The sequence below is a fragment of the Mobula hypostoma genome, chromosome 14, assembly GCF_963921235.1.
Source record: "Mobula hypostoma chromosome 14, sMobHyp1.1, whole genome shotgun sequence".
Taxonomy (NCBI): domain Eukaryota; kingdom Metazoa; phylum Chordata; class Chondrichthyes; order Myliobatiformes; family Myliobatidae; genus Mobula; species Mobula hypostoma.
Genome location: NC_086110.1, coordinates 14,960,083 through 14,978,614, shown reverse-complemented (window position 1 = coordinate 14,978,614; position 18,532 = coordinate 14,960,083). Strand labels below are relative to the sequence as shown.

The following is an 18,532-nucleotide window of genomic DNA, read 5'->3' as shown; positions in this document are numbered from 1 at the left end:
TTCATCAGGTCTCTATTCCTTTCCATAGATGCTACCTAACCTGCTGAGTTCCTCCAGCATTTTGTGTCTGCAGGATCTCTTGTATTGAAGAATGCTAGATGACATGTATGAGTCACACTGGAACAACAGATACTTATAGCCATGAAACCATTTTGCAGAATGAGAAGTACTACAGTGGAATTCGGGCAGCTGTCGGCAGGGTGAGGGAGCGAGGTCAGAGGGCGGTTGTTCTGGACATCGGCACCGGGACGGGACTCTTATCCATGATGGCAGCACAAGCTGGTGCTGACTTCTGTTTTGCAGTCGAGGTGAGTGGATGCGTTCATGCTCTGGATTTTAACTTCGTTCCACTTCTATTTTGCTAAAATTCTCACTTACCGCAGTTTATCTTCAATAAAGAGTCTTATAGTTTGGGCATCATACAAACAAACTTTCAACAATAATTTTGTTTAATAACTTCACTCAACGGGCAAAATATAGAAAATGAATAGTTACTTTGAAGAGCAAAAATTAATGGTTGCATGAGTCTACCTTGCTACCGTTGCCTGTATTTATTCCCAATTAACTTTGTTCCAAACGGAAGCATGTTTGGTTGTTACACAGACTTGCCTTACATGCAAAGTCTTCTTGTTAATACAAAGCTTAAGCTGCGCCTTGATAATGACTGTTATCAGACACAAATTTTCACAGATGATTTAACTGCAACATGGACTCACCAATTTCCCATCGTGGCAGAAATAAGTGGTCATCCTGATGTCTTGATCACTTTAATGATGCGCATACTGTAGATTTAAGTTAATTCTGACTCAGATCAATTCACTGAGCGTGGAGCAAGGATGTTGAATCTCAGGGTTGAGATCATTAGATATCCAGCAGAAAAACCATCAAAAAAGAGCAAGTGATGGAGAGGGACCAGATGCTCAGCCACTTGACGAAGGCTCTGACATGTGTACGTTCTCCTGTGCTGTTACCCCCTCCGTTATCCAAACACTTGATGCCCCAGCTCACATGCAAGCCAAGGAAAGGGTTTTCATCAGGGATGGAGAGGCAGTCAGTGCTCACGGAAAGGAATACTTCAAATACCTTCTCACCCGTGGCACTGACCTTTTTCTCTATTCCACAGGGGTCTATTCTGTCCAGCCATAGTACAAGTAAAAAAAATCTAGATCTCGGGTGCGTATGGTACCCCAGCTGAAGTTCTAAAACTCAATGGCAAAGTGCTTCAGTCACAAATCAACAACCTTACTGCTGTTTCTAGGAAGAGGTGGATATACCAGGAGATCTTAAAGGATCCATAATTATCATCTGTAAGAAAGGAGACAGCGGGACGACGAGGTACCATAGCGGTTAGTGTAACAGTGTTGCAGTGCCATTAGTAATATCAGGGTTCGATTCCCTTCGCTGCTGGTAAGGAGTCTGTACATTCTCCCCTAGACTGTGTGGACTTCGTCCAGGTGATTCTTCCCATATTCCAAAGATGTACAGTTAGGGTTCATAAGTTGTGGGGTGTTGTTGGCCTTGGAAGCATGGTGACATTTGCGGCTTGCCCAGCACAGTTCTTGCTGATTTGATTTGACATAAATTTATGCATTTCACTGTATGTTTCAATGTAGATGTGACAAATGAAGTTAATCTTTATCTTTAAATCTTTAAAGATCTGACTCTGCTCAGACCTGACAGAAGAGTTTTCCTGCTGTGTGCCACAGTAAAAGTAATTGCTAACCCAATCCTCTCCCAGCAATCAAAGATTCGCCATGCCAAATCACAGTGTGGATTCCTGTTATCCACATGCACAGTGGCCTTGGCCTTCACCTAGCAACAAATCCAATTAAAATTCAGGTAACAAACCAGCAACTGTACATGATCTCTTTTAACCTCACTAAAGCCTTTGATGCCATCATTCCGGAGGGACTATGGAGCATGCTCTTCAAAATTGCCATCTTACAAAAATTAGTCCCCATTGTACATTTACTCCATGATACCAAGATACTAACCGACAGCTCTGGAACATAACCTTTTTCAGTGTAGACTAGCATCAGGCAAGGCTGTACCATTACATCAACAATTTTCCCAATCTTACTTGCTGCAATGCACCTCACTTCCTAAGAATATTTTGGAGGTAAGCTTCAGAACTATTGGAAATCTGTTCTCAACTGCAGAGACCACAGTCTAGAACCAAGGCCACCCAGATCTCAGTAGTCAAATTACAGTGGGGAGGTAATGCTGGTGTTTATGCACACTAGGAGGTTGAGCGCCAAGACATTGTTGATTTGCTCCGTCATGCATATGAGAGGACACAACTTGTGCTGAAAACTGGCAGGAGCAAACTCATCTTTCATCCTGCTTCCATTGCACCACTTTGCCATTCAACCATAAAGGTTTGTGGAGAAACTCCGGAAACATGAACAACTTACCATATTTTAGGAGACAGTTTTCAGTGAGTGCACACATTGATTTTGAAATTCACGACTGCTTTGTGCCAGTACAGTCTTCAGTTGATTGAAGAAATGGGTAAATGAAAATCAAGATCTTAGTCTTGGCACAAGCTCATGGTCCGCCAGGCAGCAGTGATCCATTCCCTTTCTGTGCTTATGAGACCAGGACTATCAACATCAGGCACCTCAAAGCATGGGCTTTGTAAAATCCTCCAGTTGCAGTGGAGGGATGGATAAGCTAACACCAGCATCTGCTCCCAGGCTAACATTGAGGCTCCCAATTAGCTACATTGCTCATGAGCCCACAACAGACTCCTAAATTCGGCATTCAATTCTGAACTCAGTGGTGTGAGGAAATTGCCAGATGGACAAATAAAGAGATTCAAAGATATGCTCAAAGCTTTTGTGAAGAATATTCCTACTGGCTTCTGGGAACCTCTGATCCATGACCACTCAGAGTGGAGAAGGACCATTTGAAATGGTGTTGAGAAGCCAAGTGTTAGGAGCTGACAGAAACACTGGACAGGTGTTGTACTGCTTCACAAACTGCCCATCTACCTGCCAACTCTGACCCACTGAGTTTTTCCAGCAGAATGCTTGATTCAAGCATCTGCCCTGACTTTTGTCTCCAGTCCATCATCTGTGGCAGATTGGATCCCACAATGGCCTTATTACCTACTTAAGAATCTGCAAAAATGGGGAAGAGGCGAAATATTCTCAATCCCAAGGGTACTGCTTAAGAGAAAAGGACAAGACAGGTTGCAGATACAAGAAACTGCAAATGCTGGAATCTGGAGCAACAAGCAATCTGTTGGAGGAACTCAGCAGCTCAGGCAGCTTCTGTGGGAGGAAAGTAATCGTCAGCGTTTCAGGTCAAAACCTGTATCAGGACTGCTGCAAGTGTTGTGGCTCTGAATGAGGAAATTACAAGCATGGTAGACAAAGGAGTTGCAGTAGATATGGTGTACTTGGATTTTCAGAAGGCCTTTGACAAGGTGCCGCACATGAGGCTGCTTAGCAAGATAAGAGCCCATGGAATTACAGGGGAGTTACTAGCATGGGTGGAACATTGGCTGATTGGCAGAAAACAGAGTGGGTATAAAGGAATCATATTCTGGCTGGCTGCCAGTTACCCGTGGAGTTCCACAAGGGTCAATGTTGGAACTGCTGCTTTTTACGATGTATGTCAATGATTTGGATTATGGGATTAATGGATTTGTGACTAAATTTGCTGATGATGCAAAGATAGGTGGAGAAGCGGGTAGTGTTGAGGAAACAAAGAGCCTGCAGAGAGACTTAGATAGTTTAGGGGAATGGGCAAAGAAGTGGCAAATGAAATACAATGTTGGAAAGTGTATGGTCATGCACTTTGGTGGAAGAAATAAACGGGCAGACTATCATTTAGATGGGGACAGGATTCAAAATGCAGAGATGCAAAGGGATTTGGGAATCTTTGTGCAGGATACCCTATAGGTTAACCTCCAGAGTGAGTTGGTGGTGAAGAAGGTGACTGTAACGTTGGCATTCATTTCTAGAAATATAGACTATAAGAGCAGGGATGTGATGTTGAGGCTCAGTAAGGCACTTGTGAGACCACTCTTGGAGTATTGTGTGCTGTTTTGAGTTCCTTATTTTAGAAAGCATATACTGATATTGGAGAGGGTCCAGAGAAGATTCATGAGAATGATTCCAGGAATGAAAGGGTTACCGTAAGAGGAACGTCTGGCAGCTCTTGGGCTGTATTCCCAGGAGTTCAGGAGAATGAGGGGGTGAATCTCATAGAAACATTCCAAATGTTAAAAGGCCTGAACAGATTAGATATGGCAAAGTTATTTCCCATGGTAGGGGAGTCTAGGACAAGAGGGTGCGACTTCAGGATTGAAGGATGTCCATTTAGAACTGAGATGCGGAGAAACTACTTTAGTCAGAGGGTGGTAAATCTGTGGAATTTGTTGCCATGAGCAGCTGCGGAGGCCAAGTCACTGGGTGCATTTAAGGCAGAGATAGATAGGTTCTTGATTAGCCAGGGCATTAAAGGGTATGGGGTGAAAGCAGGGGAGTGGGGATGACTGGAAGAATTGGATCAGCCTATGATTGAATAGCGGAGCAGGCTTGATGGGCCGAATGGCCTGTTTCAGTTCCTATATCTTATGGTCTTATGAATGTGATCTGGGTGCTTCTAGTGTTGCAAATCATAAAAACAAGTGATTCTGCAGATGATGGAAATCCAGAGCAACACACAAAATGAATATATTATTCCTCTGCACAGATGCTGCCTTGACCTGCGGAGTTCCTCTAACACTGCTTCTTCTGGAGTTCACTTGATTCATGGCCAGACTAGCTGACTGTGGAAATAGTCTGCCGGTTGCATGTGCTGAAGACATTAAATTAATAGATTGTCTCTGAAATCTCTCAGGCACAGCACACTTAAGTAGTTGGTTATTAAAACTTGTTTCTTATGATTTTTTGCTGTGGTTCAGTGTTTCGTGTCATCAATGCAGCCCTCCCCCCCCCCCCCCACCTCTGCTAACAGTGCTGATGAAAATAACTTGTTTTCAGATTGCAAGTGCCGGTGTCCATGGAGATTGGTAGTATAAAGAAGAGGGAACATAAAGATAATATGGGTCTTATCATGATCTTTCTGTTACCACTCCCCAGGTTTTTAAGCCAATGGCTGATGTTGCTGTAAAGATTGTGGAGAAAAATGGATTCAGCAATAAAATTAAAGTCATCAACAAGCACTCGACTGAGGTGACGGTGGGGCCAGGTAAGGCACCTGAGGTGGGAGTATAGCAGAGACCATTAATGGGAAAGCAGCACATTACCTCTTGAGTGATGGTGATCCATAGAAACAGTTAATTGTATTGGTTGGAAAGTAACGTATCATTACTGCTTGATTAGAATGATTTTGTAATCACCACTGTACTTATTTGAAGCAACTACTTTTAGGTTTTATTTTAAATACATTTTGTTTTGACTTCCAAGTCACAAATACCAGGTCAGCTGTCACATGTCAATCAATATTGCAACAATATCGAAGTTGTTTGCTAAAGAGGTCTAGGTTCATGATGATCCTGTCTGAGTGTTTGACCTGCTGTAAGAACCAGACCTTTCCTAGGATATGGTGAGGTGGTTTTCCTTTCATCATGTTCCATGTTAAAGTGAAAAGTGGAGTTTCAATGTAAATTATTAGTCCCAATTTCCTAAAGATCCACCTGCAGAGAGTACATCAGAGTTAACCGTTCATGTTGATGACCTTTCACCAGAGTGAGGAAAAGTTGGAAATCAGGCATGTTTTCAACTGCAGGAGTGGAGAGACAAAGGGCATGTCCCTGCTCCCTGTGAGAACTCCATTCCTTTCTGTACGTTTCTCTGGCTCTTCTGATTATAGTGCCTCTTAGACTAGTGCTTCCGAGTTTTCTTTAAGTATGGCTTTGCCCTGTATCAGACCTTATGGGGCTTTTAGCTGGAACTGTTTCATTTTCTACACTTATGCTGTCACCAGCTCTGCTCCCATCTAAAATAAGGATACGGTTCCTCTTTTCCTCATCTCCCTTCCCACCAGTCGTCATGTCCATCTTTTATCATTTCTGCTACCTTCAACATGCTGACCCTCCAGCATTCCGGGGCCTGTTCCTCCCCAGCAACTTGCTGCATCACACTTCTGTTTCCACCAATACTGATGCCTCTTCTCACGTTGCTGTCCTGTGCAAACCTGCCCTTTTACCCCTTACCTCACACTGTCGAAGGAGTCTAACACAGCCACCAAAATGAAGCAGTGATTCAAATTATATCAGTATAGTATACTGCTTTCTGTGCTCATAATGTAGTTTCCTTTACCATAGACTGGGCAGCCACTTTGCACAATACTTCAGTTTTTTTCACAAGGATGGGATTCCAATTGCCTGGCACTTAAATTTCCATCCCATCTTGAATTCTCTGACTTTGGCCTGTTTCACTGATCCGACAAGGCCCAACATAAGCTGCACACACAGACTTATGAGTTGTTTAATAATAGTTTGTCTGAACAAAGTTTAAGGTGACTGTTGTAGATTAATCTGCCAATGCTCTTGGCAAAGAGGGAAAACAATCAATGTTACTGCCAAGGATTGTGACATTCCTTAAATAATCATGGCACAGAATGCTATCAACAACCTAGTTCAAAGAGTTCACCCAAAAGGGCCTTGATGTGATCACCAAGGGTACCAATGGGGATCTAATGCACTCTTTCAGTAGCTTTACTTATAAAACCTCTGGAACAACCCTACTGTATTAGATTTTGTACCCACATTTCCGGAGTGAATCCATGAGTGTCGGTACATTGATGCCTCAGAGGTTAATGGATTCCTTACCGAGCAGCGGCTGATTGCACATTCTTCATGATGATTTCCACTCTGCAGATGGTGATATGTCATGCCGAGCTAACATCCTGGTCACAGAGCTATTTGATACGGAGCTCATTGGCGAGGGGGCACTGCCAAGTTACGAGCATGCTCACAAATACCTTGTGCAGGTATGTCATGGGGAGAGAGTGACTTCTGTTCTGGGACTGTATGATACTCTCAGTGCCTGGTTCTCGGAATTGTATTAACATTAACAACAATGTAAATATATATTCTTTCTTTAATAATTTCCATAAAGCTATGAAAGTTAAATAAATCAAGTTTGAGCTTTACTCCCCATATACATTGCTGTAGTGTGTTGGTACTACATGCAACAGAAAGTGGCACCATTCAATAATTAGAATAAAGTATTATATAAAAATAAAGTTAGAGGTTTTGGTATGGAATAAAATGTGCATAAATACCGGCATGTATTTGCAATGTAAATAGTGCAGTCAGTAGCTGAGATAATAGAGGGGTGTGGGGTAGTAACTAGAATGATCAAGCAGAGCAGGGTATCTCTCACAACCTAGTTGTGCTGTTTCTTTCTACCCATCTCTTCAATGGGCTACAGGAAAACTGTGAGGCTGTTCCACACAGAGCTTCAGTTTATGCACAGCTGGTGGAGTCCGAGCGGATGTGGTCCTGGAACAAGCTGCTGCCAATTCACATCCGGCTGGAGGATGGCAACGATAAGGTCATTTTACCAACAAGGGACATGCAGGCGTGTGCTGGCTCCCCCTGCGTCTATGACATTCAGCTCAATCAAGTGAACATGAACCACTTCACCCCCCTCACAGAAGTTGCAGAGGTATTCAGGTATGGTCTAACTATTCTTGTTGGAAAATGAATAATTGTGTGAAGAGATAAAGGATTTTAAAGCTTCCATCAATTGTCAGGGAGGATTCAGAATTGACAGATGTACAAGAAGATAGGCAGTGAGTGCATGGAACGCCCTGCTAAGTGTGGTGGTAGAGGCAGATATGAGAGACATCTAAGGAATTCTTAGGTAGCCACTTGGATGATAGAAAAATGGAGGGCTATGTGGGAGGGAAGGGTTAGATTGATCTCCGAAGGTTAGAAGGTTGGCAAAACATAGTGGGCCAAAGGGTATGTACTGTACTGGTACATGTTCTCTTCTGTTTTTTGAGAATTATTTGTGTTGTTAATAGTGCAAATATTATTTTTTCTTATTGGATATGGAGATTACTGGCTTTTCGAATTACCCTTGAGGTAGAGCTGAGTGACTGTTGAAAATGTGAAGTCCTTGGGTGAAGTTGTCTCCACAGTGTTATTGGGTAATGAGTGCCAACATCTTAACCCAATGATAATGAAGAAATGATGAGATGTTTCTAAGTTAAGACTTGAAAGGAAGCTGGAGAGGTTGGTGTTCCTTGCATTTGCTACTACTCCTTACAGACACTAGAGGTTCTGCTGAATCATGTGGTTACACAGAGCAGCCACTATTCCAGTGTATGAGTGAGTGATTGCTTCAGGTGGAGGTTAAGGACATTGAAGTGGATGGTTACATAATGCTGGGTCATTGAATGCCAAGGAAGATGATTATATTTCCTTTGGAGATGATTACTGGTCAACACCTGAACTGCAAATATTGCCTTTTACTCGCTCAGCCCTTGACATGTGCCTGGTTGAACTTCATGATCCTTGTGTTACCTTATATACACTTTATGCTAAATGACACTCTTCTGGAATGTATTTTATTATTTATGGTAATATTACTTTGTGTTGTGTGTGAGTTAGGTGTACTGTATTGTGCACCTTGGTCCAGTGGAAGGTTGTTTCTTTTGATGGTATACATTAACTTGAGTTGTGAATAGAATTGGTGCTGTGAGTGAACCTCTCCTCTTCTGATGTTATGATAGAAGAAAGATTATTAATGAAGCCGCTGAGGACAAGGTTAATCAGATGTCTTAGTTTCCCATCCCCCGGTTTAGAAGGGAAGTCTTTTAGCTGCTGCTGTTACTGGAATTCTGAACTGATTCCATAACCTGTGGACTCACTTTCAAGGACTCTACAGCCCATGCTGTCAATATCTATTATTTGTCTATCTATCTGCCTATGTATCATTTATTTATTTGCATAGATCTTCGTCCTTTGCACATTGGCTGTTTGTCAGTCTTTATCATAGAATCACAGAAAAGTACAGCATAGAAACAGACCCTTTGGCCCATCTAGTCTGTGCTGAACCATTTAAACTGCCTACTACCATTGACCTGCACTAGGACCATGTCCCTCCATACCCCTACCATCCATGCACCTATCCAAACTTCTCTTAAACACTGTAATCGAGCTCTCATGGACCATGTGCACTGGCTGCTTTTTCCACACTCTTAACACCCTCTGAGTGAGGAAATTTCCCCTTGTATTCTCCTTAAACGTTTCACCTTTCAACCATAACCCATGACCTCTAGTTGTAGTCCTACCTAACCTCAATGGAAAAAGCTAGTATGCATTTACCTTATCGATACTCCTCATAATTTTGTATACCTCTATCAAATCTTCCCTTAATTTTCTACATTCCAGGGAATAATGTCCTAACCTATTCAATCTTTCCTTATAACCCAGGTCCTCTGGTCCGGGAACATCCTTGTAAATTTTCTCTGTACTCTTTCAACCTTATTTGCATCTTTCCTGTAGGTAGGTGACCAAAACTGCACTCAATAGTCCAAGTAAGGCCTCACCAATGTCATATACAACTTCAACATAACATCCCATCTCCTATACTTAATACTTTGATTTATGAAGGCCAATGTGCCAATAACTTTCTTTAGGACCCTATCAGCGATGTCACTTTCAATGAATTATGGACCTGTATTCCCAGATCCCTTTGTTCTAAAGAACTCCTCAGTGCCGTACCATTCAGCATGTCAGACTAACTCCAGATGGTCCTACCAGGGTAGGTCTTTGTGTGTAGTTTTTTATTGATTCAATTGTACTTCTTTGTTCCACTGTGGATGCCTACAAGAAAATGATTCTCAGTTTAGAATATGGCGACATATCCATACTTTGATAATAAATGCACTTTGAACTTTGAAATTCTTCACCCGGGGTGAATATTGTTATCATCAGTGCTCAGTGTGATGTCTCTGTCAGCTGAGGAAGGGCTGTGCTTGGTGATCACACAGAGTGCCCTTGCTAATGTTTAACCTCGTGCCGTGTAATATACCCAGATCGACAGTGAGCACTGAGGATTGTTGATGCTATTTGTCCTAACTGTGCACTGTCTGCTGGGTGGGCCCTCCTATTGGTAGAGGACGTTCCTGGTCTGGCTCTGAAGTTCCAAGGGAATGGCATATTTCCTTCTCTCAAGGACATGAATGAACTGGATAGGATTTTGCAATAATCTAGTAGTTTTGTGTTGTATTTAATTAACAGTAGAATTCAGACTCTGGTCTCCGGATCATTAGTTTACACTTCCACCCTGTGACATAACTGGCAGTGAAAGGTTATCGGAGTTGGGTGTCTCTTGTGATATGTTTCATAATGTTGCTTAAGTTTCAGAACAAAGAGAGGCCTAGTTTTATAATGTCTTCCTCTCTTTGCAGGGTGGACTTCAGTAAAGCAGTTAGTAGTTCTCCAGCCCAGCATACTGTGGAGGTCCAAGCAACTGGCAGTGGGCAGGCTCACGTTGTGCTCTCCTGGTGGGATGTGGAAATGGACCCTGAAGGGAGTATCAGATGCACTATGGCACCATACTGGGCTCATCCGACTCCAAACAATATCCAGGTCAGGTAGTATGGTTCTGTGCTATGTGTGACTGGTCGCAGGAACTGACGGGGGAAGAGGGAATGATAAATGTCTGGTATTAAGAGACTGTTGTAAAGCTAAGTAAATCTCAAAAGGCAGTGAAGTATATTGCAAAGAATGCATATTTTAAATTGCAGGTCAGATTTGGAGCATCCCCTGCTTATGAGCTATTACTTTGTGGCATTTAGTTAATCTGCGAGAACATGCATTGTCTCCAGTTAAAAGTTTCATGTGAAGGAGCCTCTCAAACAACCCTACCCATTTGGGGGATGAATCTTTGTTGTATTCCCTCTATTGCAACTATGTTCGTCCCAAGATAGCAAGATAAGACCTGTGACCAGTACTGCAAGTGTGGTTTCACATATAATTTCAGTTAGACACCCTTGAAAGCTGACATTCTGTTTAACTTCCTATTTGAACAAAGCCTTGTTCTCATCATTGGAGATTCTGTAGAGATGGTCAACAGTTTCAGGTTCCTTGGCCTCTGCAGCACTAACAATCTGACCTTCACACTAATGCAGTGATCAAGAAAACTGTTGGCCTTCATCAGCATATTTGCTTCCTTAGGCATCTGAGAAGACTTGGCATGTCCATGAGGATGCTGTCAAACTTCCACTGATGGGTTGCATCTGATCCTGGTAATGGCTGCTCCTCTGCTCTTAGCCATGAGAAACTGCAGAGAGCAGTAAACACAGCCCATTCCACCACAGGCTTGTCACTTCCTTCCATTCTATTTTCAGGAATGCTAACAGTTTTGATAGGCTGCCTGCCACCCTGGCCATCCCTTTTATCTCTTCTGTCTTCTGGGAGAAGATACAGAGGCTTCAAAGCATGGATGATCATATTTTAAGAACAGCTTCTTTCCCTCTGCTCTCAGACTTCTGACCAATCACCTCTTTCATGCTCCCTTCCATCTGGTACTGCCACGTTCTCAGACTCTTAGCTCTACTCGCTTGGCTATTCCATTATTGTTACCTCAGCTTTTATTTTTGCACTATTTCAGACTGCACTCCTTTACTTGGCAGCATTCTGCTTGTCGTATTTATTATTACTTGTATGCTCTTTACTGTGAGCTTCACCGAGAAAGGAATTTCATTGCACCTTGGTGTGTACAACAATAAAGCAATCTGAGTCTTAATTGGTTGCTCTCTTTGTATGTTTGCTTTCAGATTTGCTCTTCTAAGCACCACTCAGTTTTGCATCATTTAAAAACAAAATCCGCCCTTTTCCTTATTAAGGTGGACAACTTTACATTTTCCATGTTGTGTTTCATCTGCCTTGAACCCTATCTGCACCCCTCTTGCAAGTTACGTGCCATCTAGTTTTGTAACTTCTGCATATCTGAGTATATTATCCTGGCTCTCCTTGTCCTTATCATTGATATAGATTGGGAAAATCTGGTCCGAATACTGTCCTGCAGTACCTCATTGCTTTCTGTCAGTTAACAAATCCTCAGTCTGTATCTGTATGCTACCTCCTGCAGCAGTTAGAATTGGAACTTTGTGAAGTTGAGAGGTTAAGCAAAAGAGATTTTGAAGAAAAGGCAGAAAAGAGTAAGTGGTCAAACTGTTCTTTTTCATTAAAAGCAGAGTAAACAAAGGTGTTGAACCCTCTTAATACTAAATGGCAAAACTATAACCTACATGTAAAGTGACTCATGAAAACATAAAATACATTGTTCATTACACTTTGGTTGAGAAATAATTTGACCATGTTGCTCTCATGTTTCCCACTTTCTGCAAACAGAGTTCAGATAAGCAATGCAGTCTCTTTGGCTTGACTTGACTGCACTTTACGTCTGGGTCTGATGGTGTTTTATTTTTCTTGCTCATCAGTGGCGGGATCACTGGATGCAGTGTGTGTACTTCTTACCGCAGGAGTTACCTGTCCAGGAAGGAGAACGTCTGTGTATTTCAGCGGTACACGATGACTACTCTCTGTGGTATAAACTACATCGTAGCAGGTAAGGAATGAAGAATTATTACAGGTAGGCCAGTACACTCTGAACATTCTAATCCCAGTAATTACAAAGGATTCTGAGGGAATCCCTAAATACACTTGCTCATTCGATGTAGTTAATGTGCTAATGTCATCATTGAGGATGTACCTTGTGTGTACAAATTATACTGTGTGCATACTTCCTTATCTAGATTTGCTTGCTGTGGTATCTGGCCTATTAATTCAATCATGTATTCATTTGTCTTTCACTTGGAAGAGTTCCATGATTGAGAAAACTCAGGAATGAAGAAATGAGAAGTGATATATCTGTTCACGTACTCCATCTTTGTGCTTCACAGTGAGAAGCATGAAGCTGAAATGCTGAATGAGCGTCCCCTCTGCTCCTGTCAGGCCCATCTCATGTGTAACAGGCAGCGATTTGGAGAGCTAAATGACCAACAAAGGAACGACGCCTATATCAAAGCCCTAAAAATGGTGAGTGCCTTGAAATAGTTTGTTACAGAAGCAGTTCAGTGTTGGAATCTGTGCATGGTAAACAAAGCTCAAAATACAAAAAGCAGATACTAGAAACCTGAAAAAGGAACAGCAAATGCTGGAAACACCCAGCTGGTCAGGTAGCATCTTTGGAGGGACAAACAGAACTTGTGGTCAGAGACTCTTTGTCAGAAAATAGACATTTTATTAAAAATGAGTATTCAGCAGGTTACTTTGAGTCAAAATACAAAAGTGGTTTCTGTTTTGAATGTTGCATGAGTGAGTGAGTGTTCACTATCTCAAATAGACAAAATTAAAGCAACGTATATAAACTGAGGAACATGTATCCTAAATTAAGATTATAAATAGGAGCAAACTAGTTGAAGGGTTGAAGTCTGCTAAGGGAATTTGCTGTTTTGTAAATAAATTCTGACGGAGGTCTGTTAAAGTTCAAAGTAAATTTATTTTCAAAGTGCATACTACCATGAGATTCATTTACTCACAGGCACTTACAGAGTGGAAGAAAAGAAATACAATAACATTTATGAAAAACTACCTAAACAAAGACTGACAAACAACCAATTGCAAAAGAAGACAAAACTCTGCACATAACAAAAAATAATACCGATAGTATGAGTTGCAAAGAGTACTTGAAAGTGAGTCTGTAGGTCGAAGAATTAGTTCAGAATGGTGGTGGATTGAAGTTATCCACACCTTTTCAGGAGCCTGATGGTTGTAGGATAAATAACTTCCTGAACCTGGTGGTGTGGGACCTAAGGCTTCTGTACCTCCTACCTGATGGTGGTAGTGAGAAGACAGCACGTCCTGGATAGTGGGCGTGTTTGATGGATGCTGCTTTTTTGTGGCAATGTTCCATTTTGGTGGGAATATGGACTGGGCTGTATCCACCATTTTCTGCAGCTTTTGATTACTCATTTAAGCCACTCCAACCATACCTCCTGTAGCTGCAGCCTCTACCACCAAGAAGGACAATGGCAACAGGCAAATGGGATCACCATCACTTATGTCTCTGTTTATTTTGCACACTATTCTGACTTGGAAACTCATTGTTGTTTTTTTCGTCGTCATTGGGTGTAAGTGCTGAGATTACTTCTGGTGTTTCCGTACCAGGCCATGATGCAACCAGTTAGGAATCTCTCGGCATGCATTTATAGAAGTTCGTCAAAAAGTTTATGCTGACATGCCAAATCTTTGCAAACATTCAAGAATGTAGAGGCGTTGTCGTGCCTTTTTTGTGCTGGTCCCAGGACTGACCCTCTGATATGTTAATGTCAACGAATTAGGAAAGTTTTGGACGGGGGAAGCCTTGAAGAAATAAGAAATGAAAATTATTCTTTGGATTGAAAGGATGGACTAGACTTTGGCCATTTTTCAACAATTGTGTTAAGTCAGTTCCCAATTCCTGAAGTGCTTGTTTCATAGAACCTTTGTCCCTCAGTAGCCAGCAGACAACCTGGAGTAGTGTCACTACTCATTTATCTCCGGGTGTATGAGAATTAGTATATTAGGAATGCCTGCTTGTACACCCAGACACTTTATGCTAAATAGGCTGAACAGTATATTTGACAGGACATTGGTAACATCCAGCAAATCATGGGCTGTGATGGGATTCAGGGAACTCCCTGTACTTAGCAGATCGAGGCCACTCAGGCTATTAGGTAAATGCTGCCTCTCTACACTTATTTCCCTGGATCTCTACAATTTAATTTTTTTTTGCCACTTATCTACATTAAGGGCTAATTTACAGTGGTTAGTTCTTGTTAGGATAGGGAGAAATCAGAAGCCCAGTGCAAACCCACGTTGTCACTGGGAGAGCATGTAAATTGCTCACAGGTAACTTCTAAAGCCAGTTTTGAACCCAGGACCTTGGGACTGTGAAGCAGCAGTGCTAATCACAGTGTTGCATTATAGTACCACCATTTTGCTCCATCTTGGTTTATTCTGCAGTGGTTGTACATGCAGCAGCACAGCATAGTTGATTTCAATTCCAATCTTAAGGTCTTTAAAGAGCATTGAGAATGAAAGCAGGAGCCAGCCTCGAGCCTGCGCCATTCCTTAATAAAATTGTAACTGATCCTATACCTGAAGACCATCCATGACTGTCCTCAGTGAGTGAGAATCCACTGTTCTCTTGATGTTGAAAGTTCCAAAGATCTCCAAATCTCATCTAATTTCCGAATTGCCAACCTTTCATCCATCTGAGTTTCAGAATCGCCAGCTGGGAGACCAAGTCTGTCAGCACCTACACGGTTGTTTCCTCTCAAGTGTTGTGCGCTCGGTGTTATCACTTGTCATCCTTCTAAACTCCAGGTATTGCTTGAGTAATTTTTCATAGTGTCTTGTTAGAAGAAGGTTCCATGCATTGAGGAGAATACACCTTTTTATGTAAATCCAACCAGATGGCTTTGGTCATGCATCCAATGTATTATGGGCAGGGATGGGATTCAGGGTGCAAAGGAGATTTCCGAGGATGCTGCCTAGATTAGACGTGATTTCCTCTGGTATTTTGTGTGCTGTGGAAGATTTTTGTTACTTCATTCTGTCCAAGAAGAGAGTAAGTTCTGTCTGTAAAGCAAATCTATCCTCACATATCAGATATAATTGAAAAATACTGGACAAAGGAAACTATTATTTCATATGGCTTTGTACTTGAACTACAAACATTCTGTGAACATCCTTTGACCATATGACTTATGAATTACTTTGTTTTGTCTTCAGGTTCTGTGCCCTGATGCTGTGTGCATGACTGTCAGTGATGGAAGCCTGCTCTCCATCTTTGCTCATTTTCTGGGTGCTGCACAGGTATGAACATTATAAGATAAAGGTTATTTTATCGTAGGGTTGGAGGTTGAGTACTTGGGCATGAATTGAGGTTGATTTTCCCTGGGAGATGGAAATGGCTTTTCGGGGCATCCACATGATTGTGGGTTAGCTTTGCAATTCAGGGAACAATAAGGCGAGAAAGGATGAAATATGAAGGTTAGCTAGCCAATAATATAAAAGAGGATACCAAAAGTGTATTCAGATATATAAAGAGTAAAAGTGAGGTGAGTGTGGATATTGGAATACTGGAGAGGTAGTAGTTGGGGACAAAAAATGGATGAACTTAATGAGTATTTTGCGTCAGTCAGTCTTCACCAGCAGAATGCCAGAAATTCGAGAGTGCTGGGTGCAGGTGTAAATGTAGTTAGTATTACTAAGGAGAAGGTACTTGGGAAGCTGGAAGGTCTGCAGGTAGAACATAGAATAGTACAGCACAGTACAGGCCCTTCGGCCCACAATGTTGTGCTGACCCTCAAACCCTGCCTCCCATATAAGCCCCCACCTTAAATTCCTCCAGATACCTGTCTAGTAGTCTCTTAAACTTCACTAGTGTATCTGCCTCCACCACTGACTCAGGCAGTGCATTCCATGCACCAACCACTCTCTGAGTAAAAAACATTCCTCTAATATCCCCTTTGAACTTCCCACCCCTTACCTTAAAGCCATGTCCTCTTGTATTAAGCAGTGGTGCTCTGGGGAAGAGGTGCTAGCTATCCACTCTACCTATTCCTCTTATTTTGTACACCTCTATCATGTCTCCTCTCATCCTCCTTCACTCTAAAGAGTAAAGCCCTAGCTCCCTTAATCTCTGATCATAATGCATACACTCTAAACCAGGCAGCATCTTGGTAAGTTTTCTCTGTACCCTTTCCAATGCTTCCACATCCTTCCTATAGTGAGGTCACCAGAACTGGACACAGTACTCCAAGTGTGGCCTAACCAGAGTTTTATAGAGCTGCATCATTGCATCGTGACTCTTAAACTCTATCCCTCAACTTATGAAAGCTAACACCCCATAAGCTTTCTTAACTACCCTATCCACCTGTGAGGCAACATTCAGGGATCTGTGGACATGTACCCCCAGATCCCTCTAGTCCTCCACACAACCAAGTATCCTGCCATTTACTTTGTACTCTGCCTTGGAGTTTGTCCTTCCAAAGTGTACTACCTCACACTTCTCCGGGTTGAGCTCCTTCTGCCACTTCTCAGCCCACTTCTGCATCCTATCAATGTCTCTCTGCAATCCTTGACAATCCTCTACACTATCTACAACACCACCAACCTTTGTGTCGTCTGCAAACTTGCCAACCCACCCTTCTACCCCCACATCCAGGTTGTTAATAAAAATCACGAAAAGTAAAGGTCCCAGAACAGATCCTTGTGGGACACCACTAGTCACAATCTTCCAATCTGAATGTACTCCTTCCACCACAACCCTCTGCCTTCTGCAGGCAAGGCAATTCTGAATCTACCTGGCCAAACTTCCCTGGATCCCATGCCTTCTGACTTTCTGAATAAGCCTACAGTGTGGAACCTTGTCAAATGCCTTGCTAAAATCCATATAGATCACATCCACTGCACTACCCTCATCTATATGCCTGGTCACCTCCTCAAAGAACTCTATCACGCTTGTTAGACACGATCTGCCCTTCACAAAGCCATGCTGACTGTCCCTGATCAGACCATGATTCTCTAAATGCCCAGAGATGCTATCTCTAAGAATCTTTTCCAACAGCTTTCCCACCACAGACGTAAGGCTCACTGGTCTATAATTACCCGGACTATCCCTACTACCTTTTTTGAACAAGGGGACAACATTCGCCTCCCTCCAATCCTCCGGTACCATTCCCGTGGACAACAAGGACATAAAGATCCTAGCCAGAGGCTCAGCAATCTCTTCCCTCGCCTCGTGGAGCAGCCTGGGGAATATTCCGTCAGGCCCCGGGGACTTAAACGTCCTAATGTATTTTTACAACTCCAACACCTCCTCTCCCTTAATATCAACATGCTGCAGAACATCAACCTCACTCATATTGTCCTCACCATCATCAAGTTCCCCCTCATTGGTGAATACCGAAGAGAAGTATTCATTGAGGACCTCGCTCACTTCCACAGCCTCCAGGCACATCTTCTCACCTTTATCTCTAATTGGTCCGACCTTCACTCCTGTCATCCTTTTTTTCTTCAGATAATTGAAGAATGCCTTAGGGTTTTCCTTTACCCTACTCGCCAAAGCCTTCTCATGCCCCCTTCTTGCTCTTCTCAGCCCCTTAAGCTCCTTTCTTGCTTTCCTTTATTCCTCAATCGACCCATCTGATCCTTGCTTCCTAACCCTCATGTATGCTGCCTTCTTCCACCTGACTAGATTTTCCATCTCACTTGTCATCCATGGTTCCTTCACCTTACCATTCTTTATCTTCCTCACCGGGACAAATTTATCCCTAACATCCTGCAAGAGATCTCTAAACATAGATAAGTCACCTGGACCAGAAGGACTACCTATCAAGGTTCTGAAAGGGGTAGCTGAGGAGATTGTGGAGACATTGAGACTGATCTTTCAATAATCACTAGATTTTGGAATGGTTCTGGAGGACAGGAAAATTGCAAACGTCACCCACAACCAAAAGAAAGGAAATTATAGGCCGGTTAGCCTGACTTCAATGGTTGGGA

General features: G+C 42.4%; 1 protein-coding gene across 3 annotated transcripts in view; it reads left to right on the top strand.

Moving 5' to 3' along the window:
- Positions 1–18,532, top strand: part of prmt7 (protein arginine methyltransferase 7) — a 53,034-nt gene that overhangs the window by 5,447 nt on the left and 29,055 nt on the right. For all 3 annotated transcript variants that reach the window (XM_063066705.1, XM_063066708.1, XM_063066706.1), the window contains exons 3-10: positions 159–308; positions 5,094–5,202; positions 6,836–6,948; positions 7,392–7,636; positions 10,384–10,564; positions 12,421–12,548; positions 12,883–13,018; positions 15,758–15,841. In XM_063066705.1, coding sequence (XP_062922775.1) covers positions 159–308; positions 5,094–5,202; positions 6,836–6,948; positions 7,392–7,636; positions 10,384–10,564; positions 12,421–12,548; positions 12,883–13,018; positions 15,758–15,841 — 1,146 coding nt within the window. The remainder of the gene's footprint in view (positions 1–158; positions 309–5,093; positions 5,203–6,835; positions 6,949–7,391; positions 7,637–10,383; positions 10,565–12,420; positions 12,549–12,882; positions 13,019–15,757; positions 15,842–18,532) is intronic.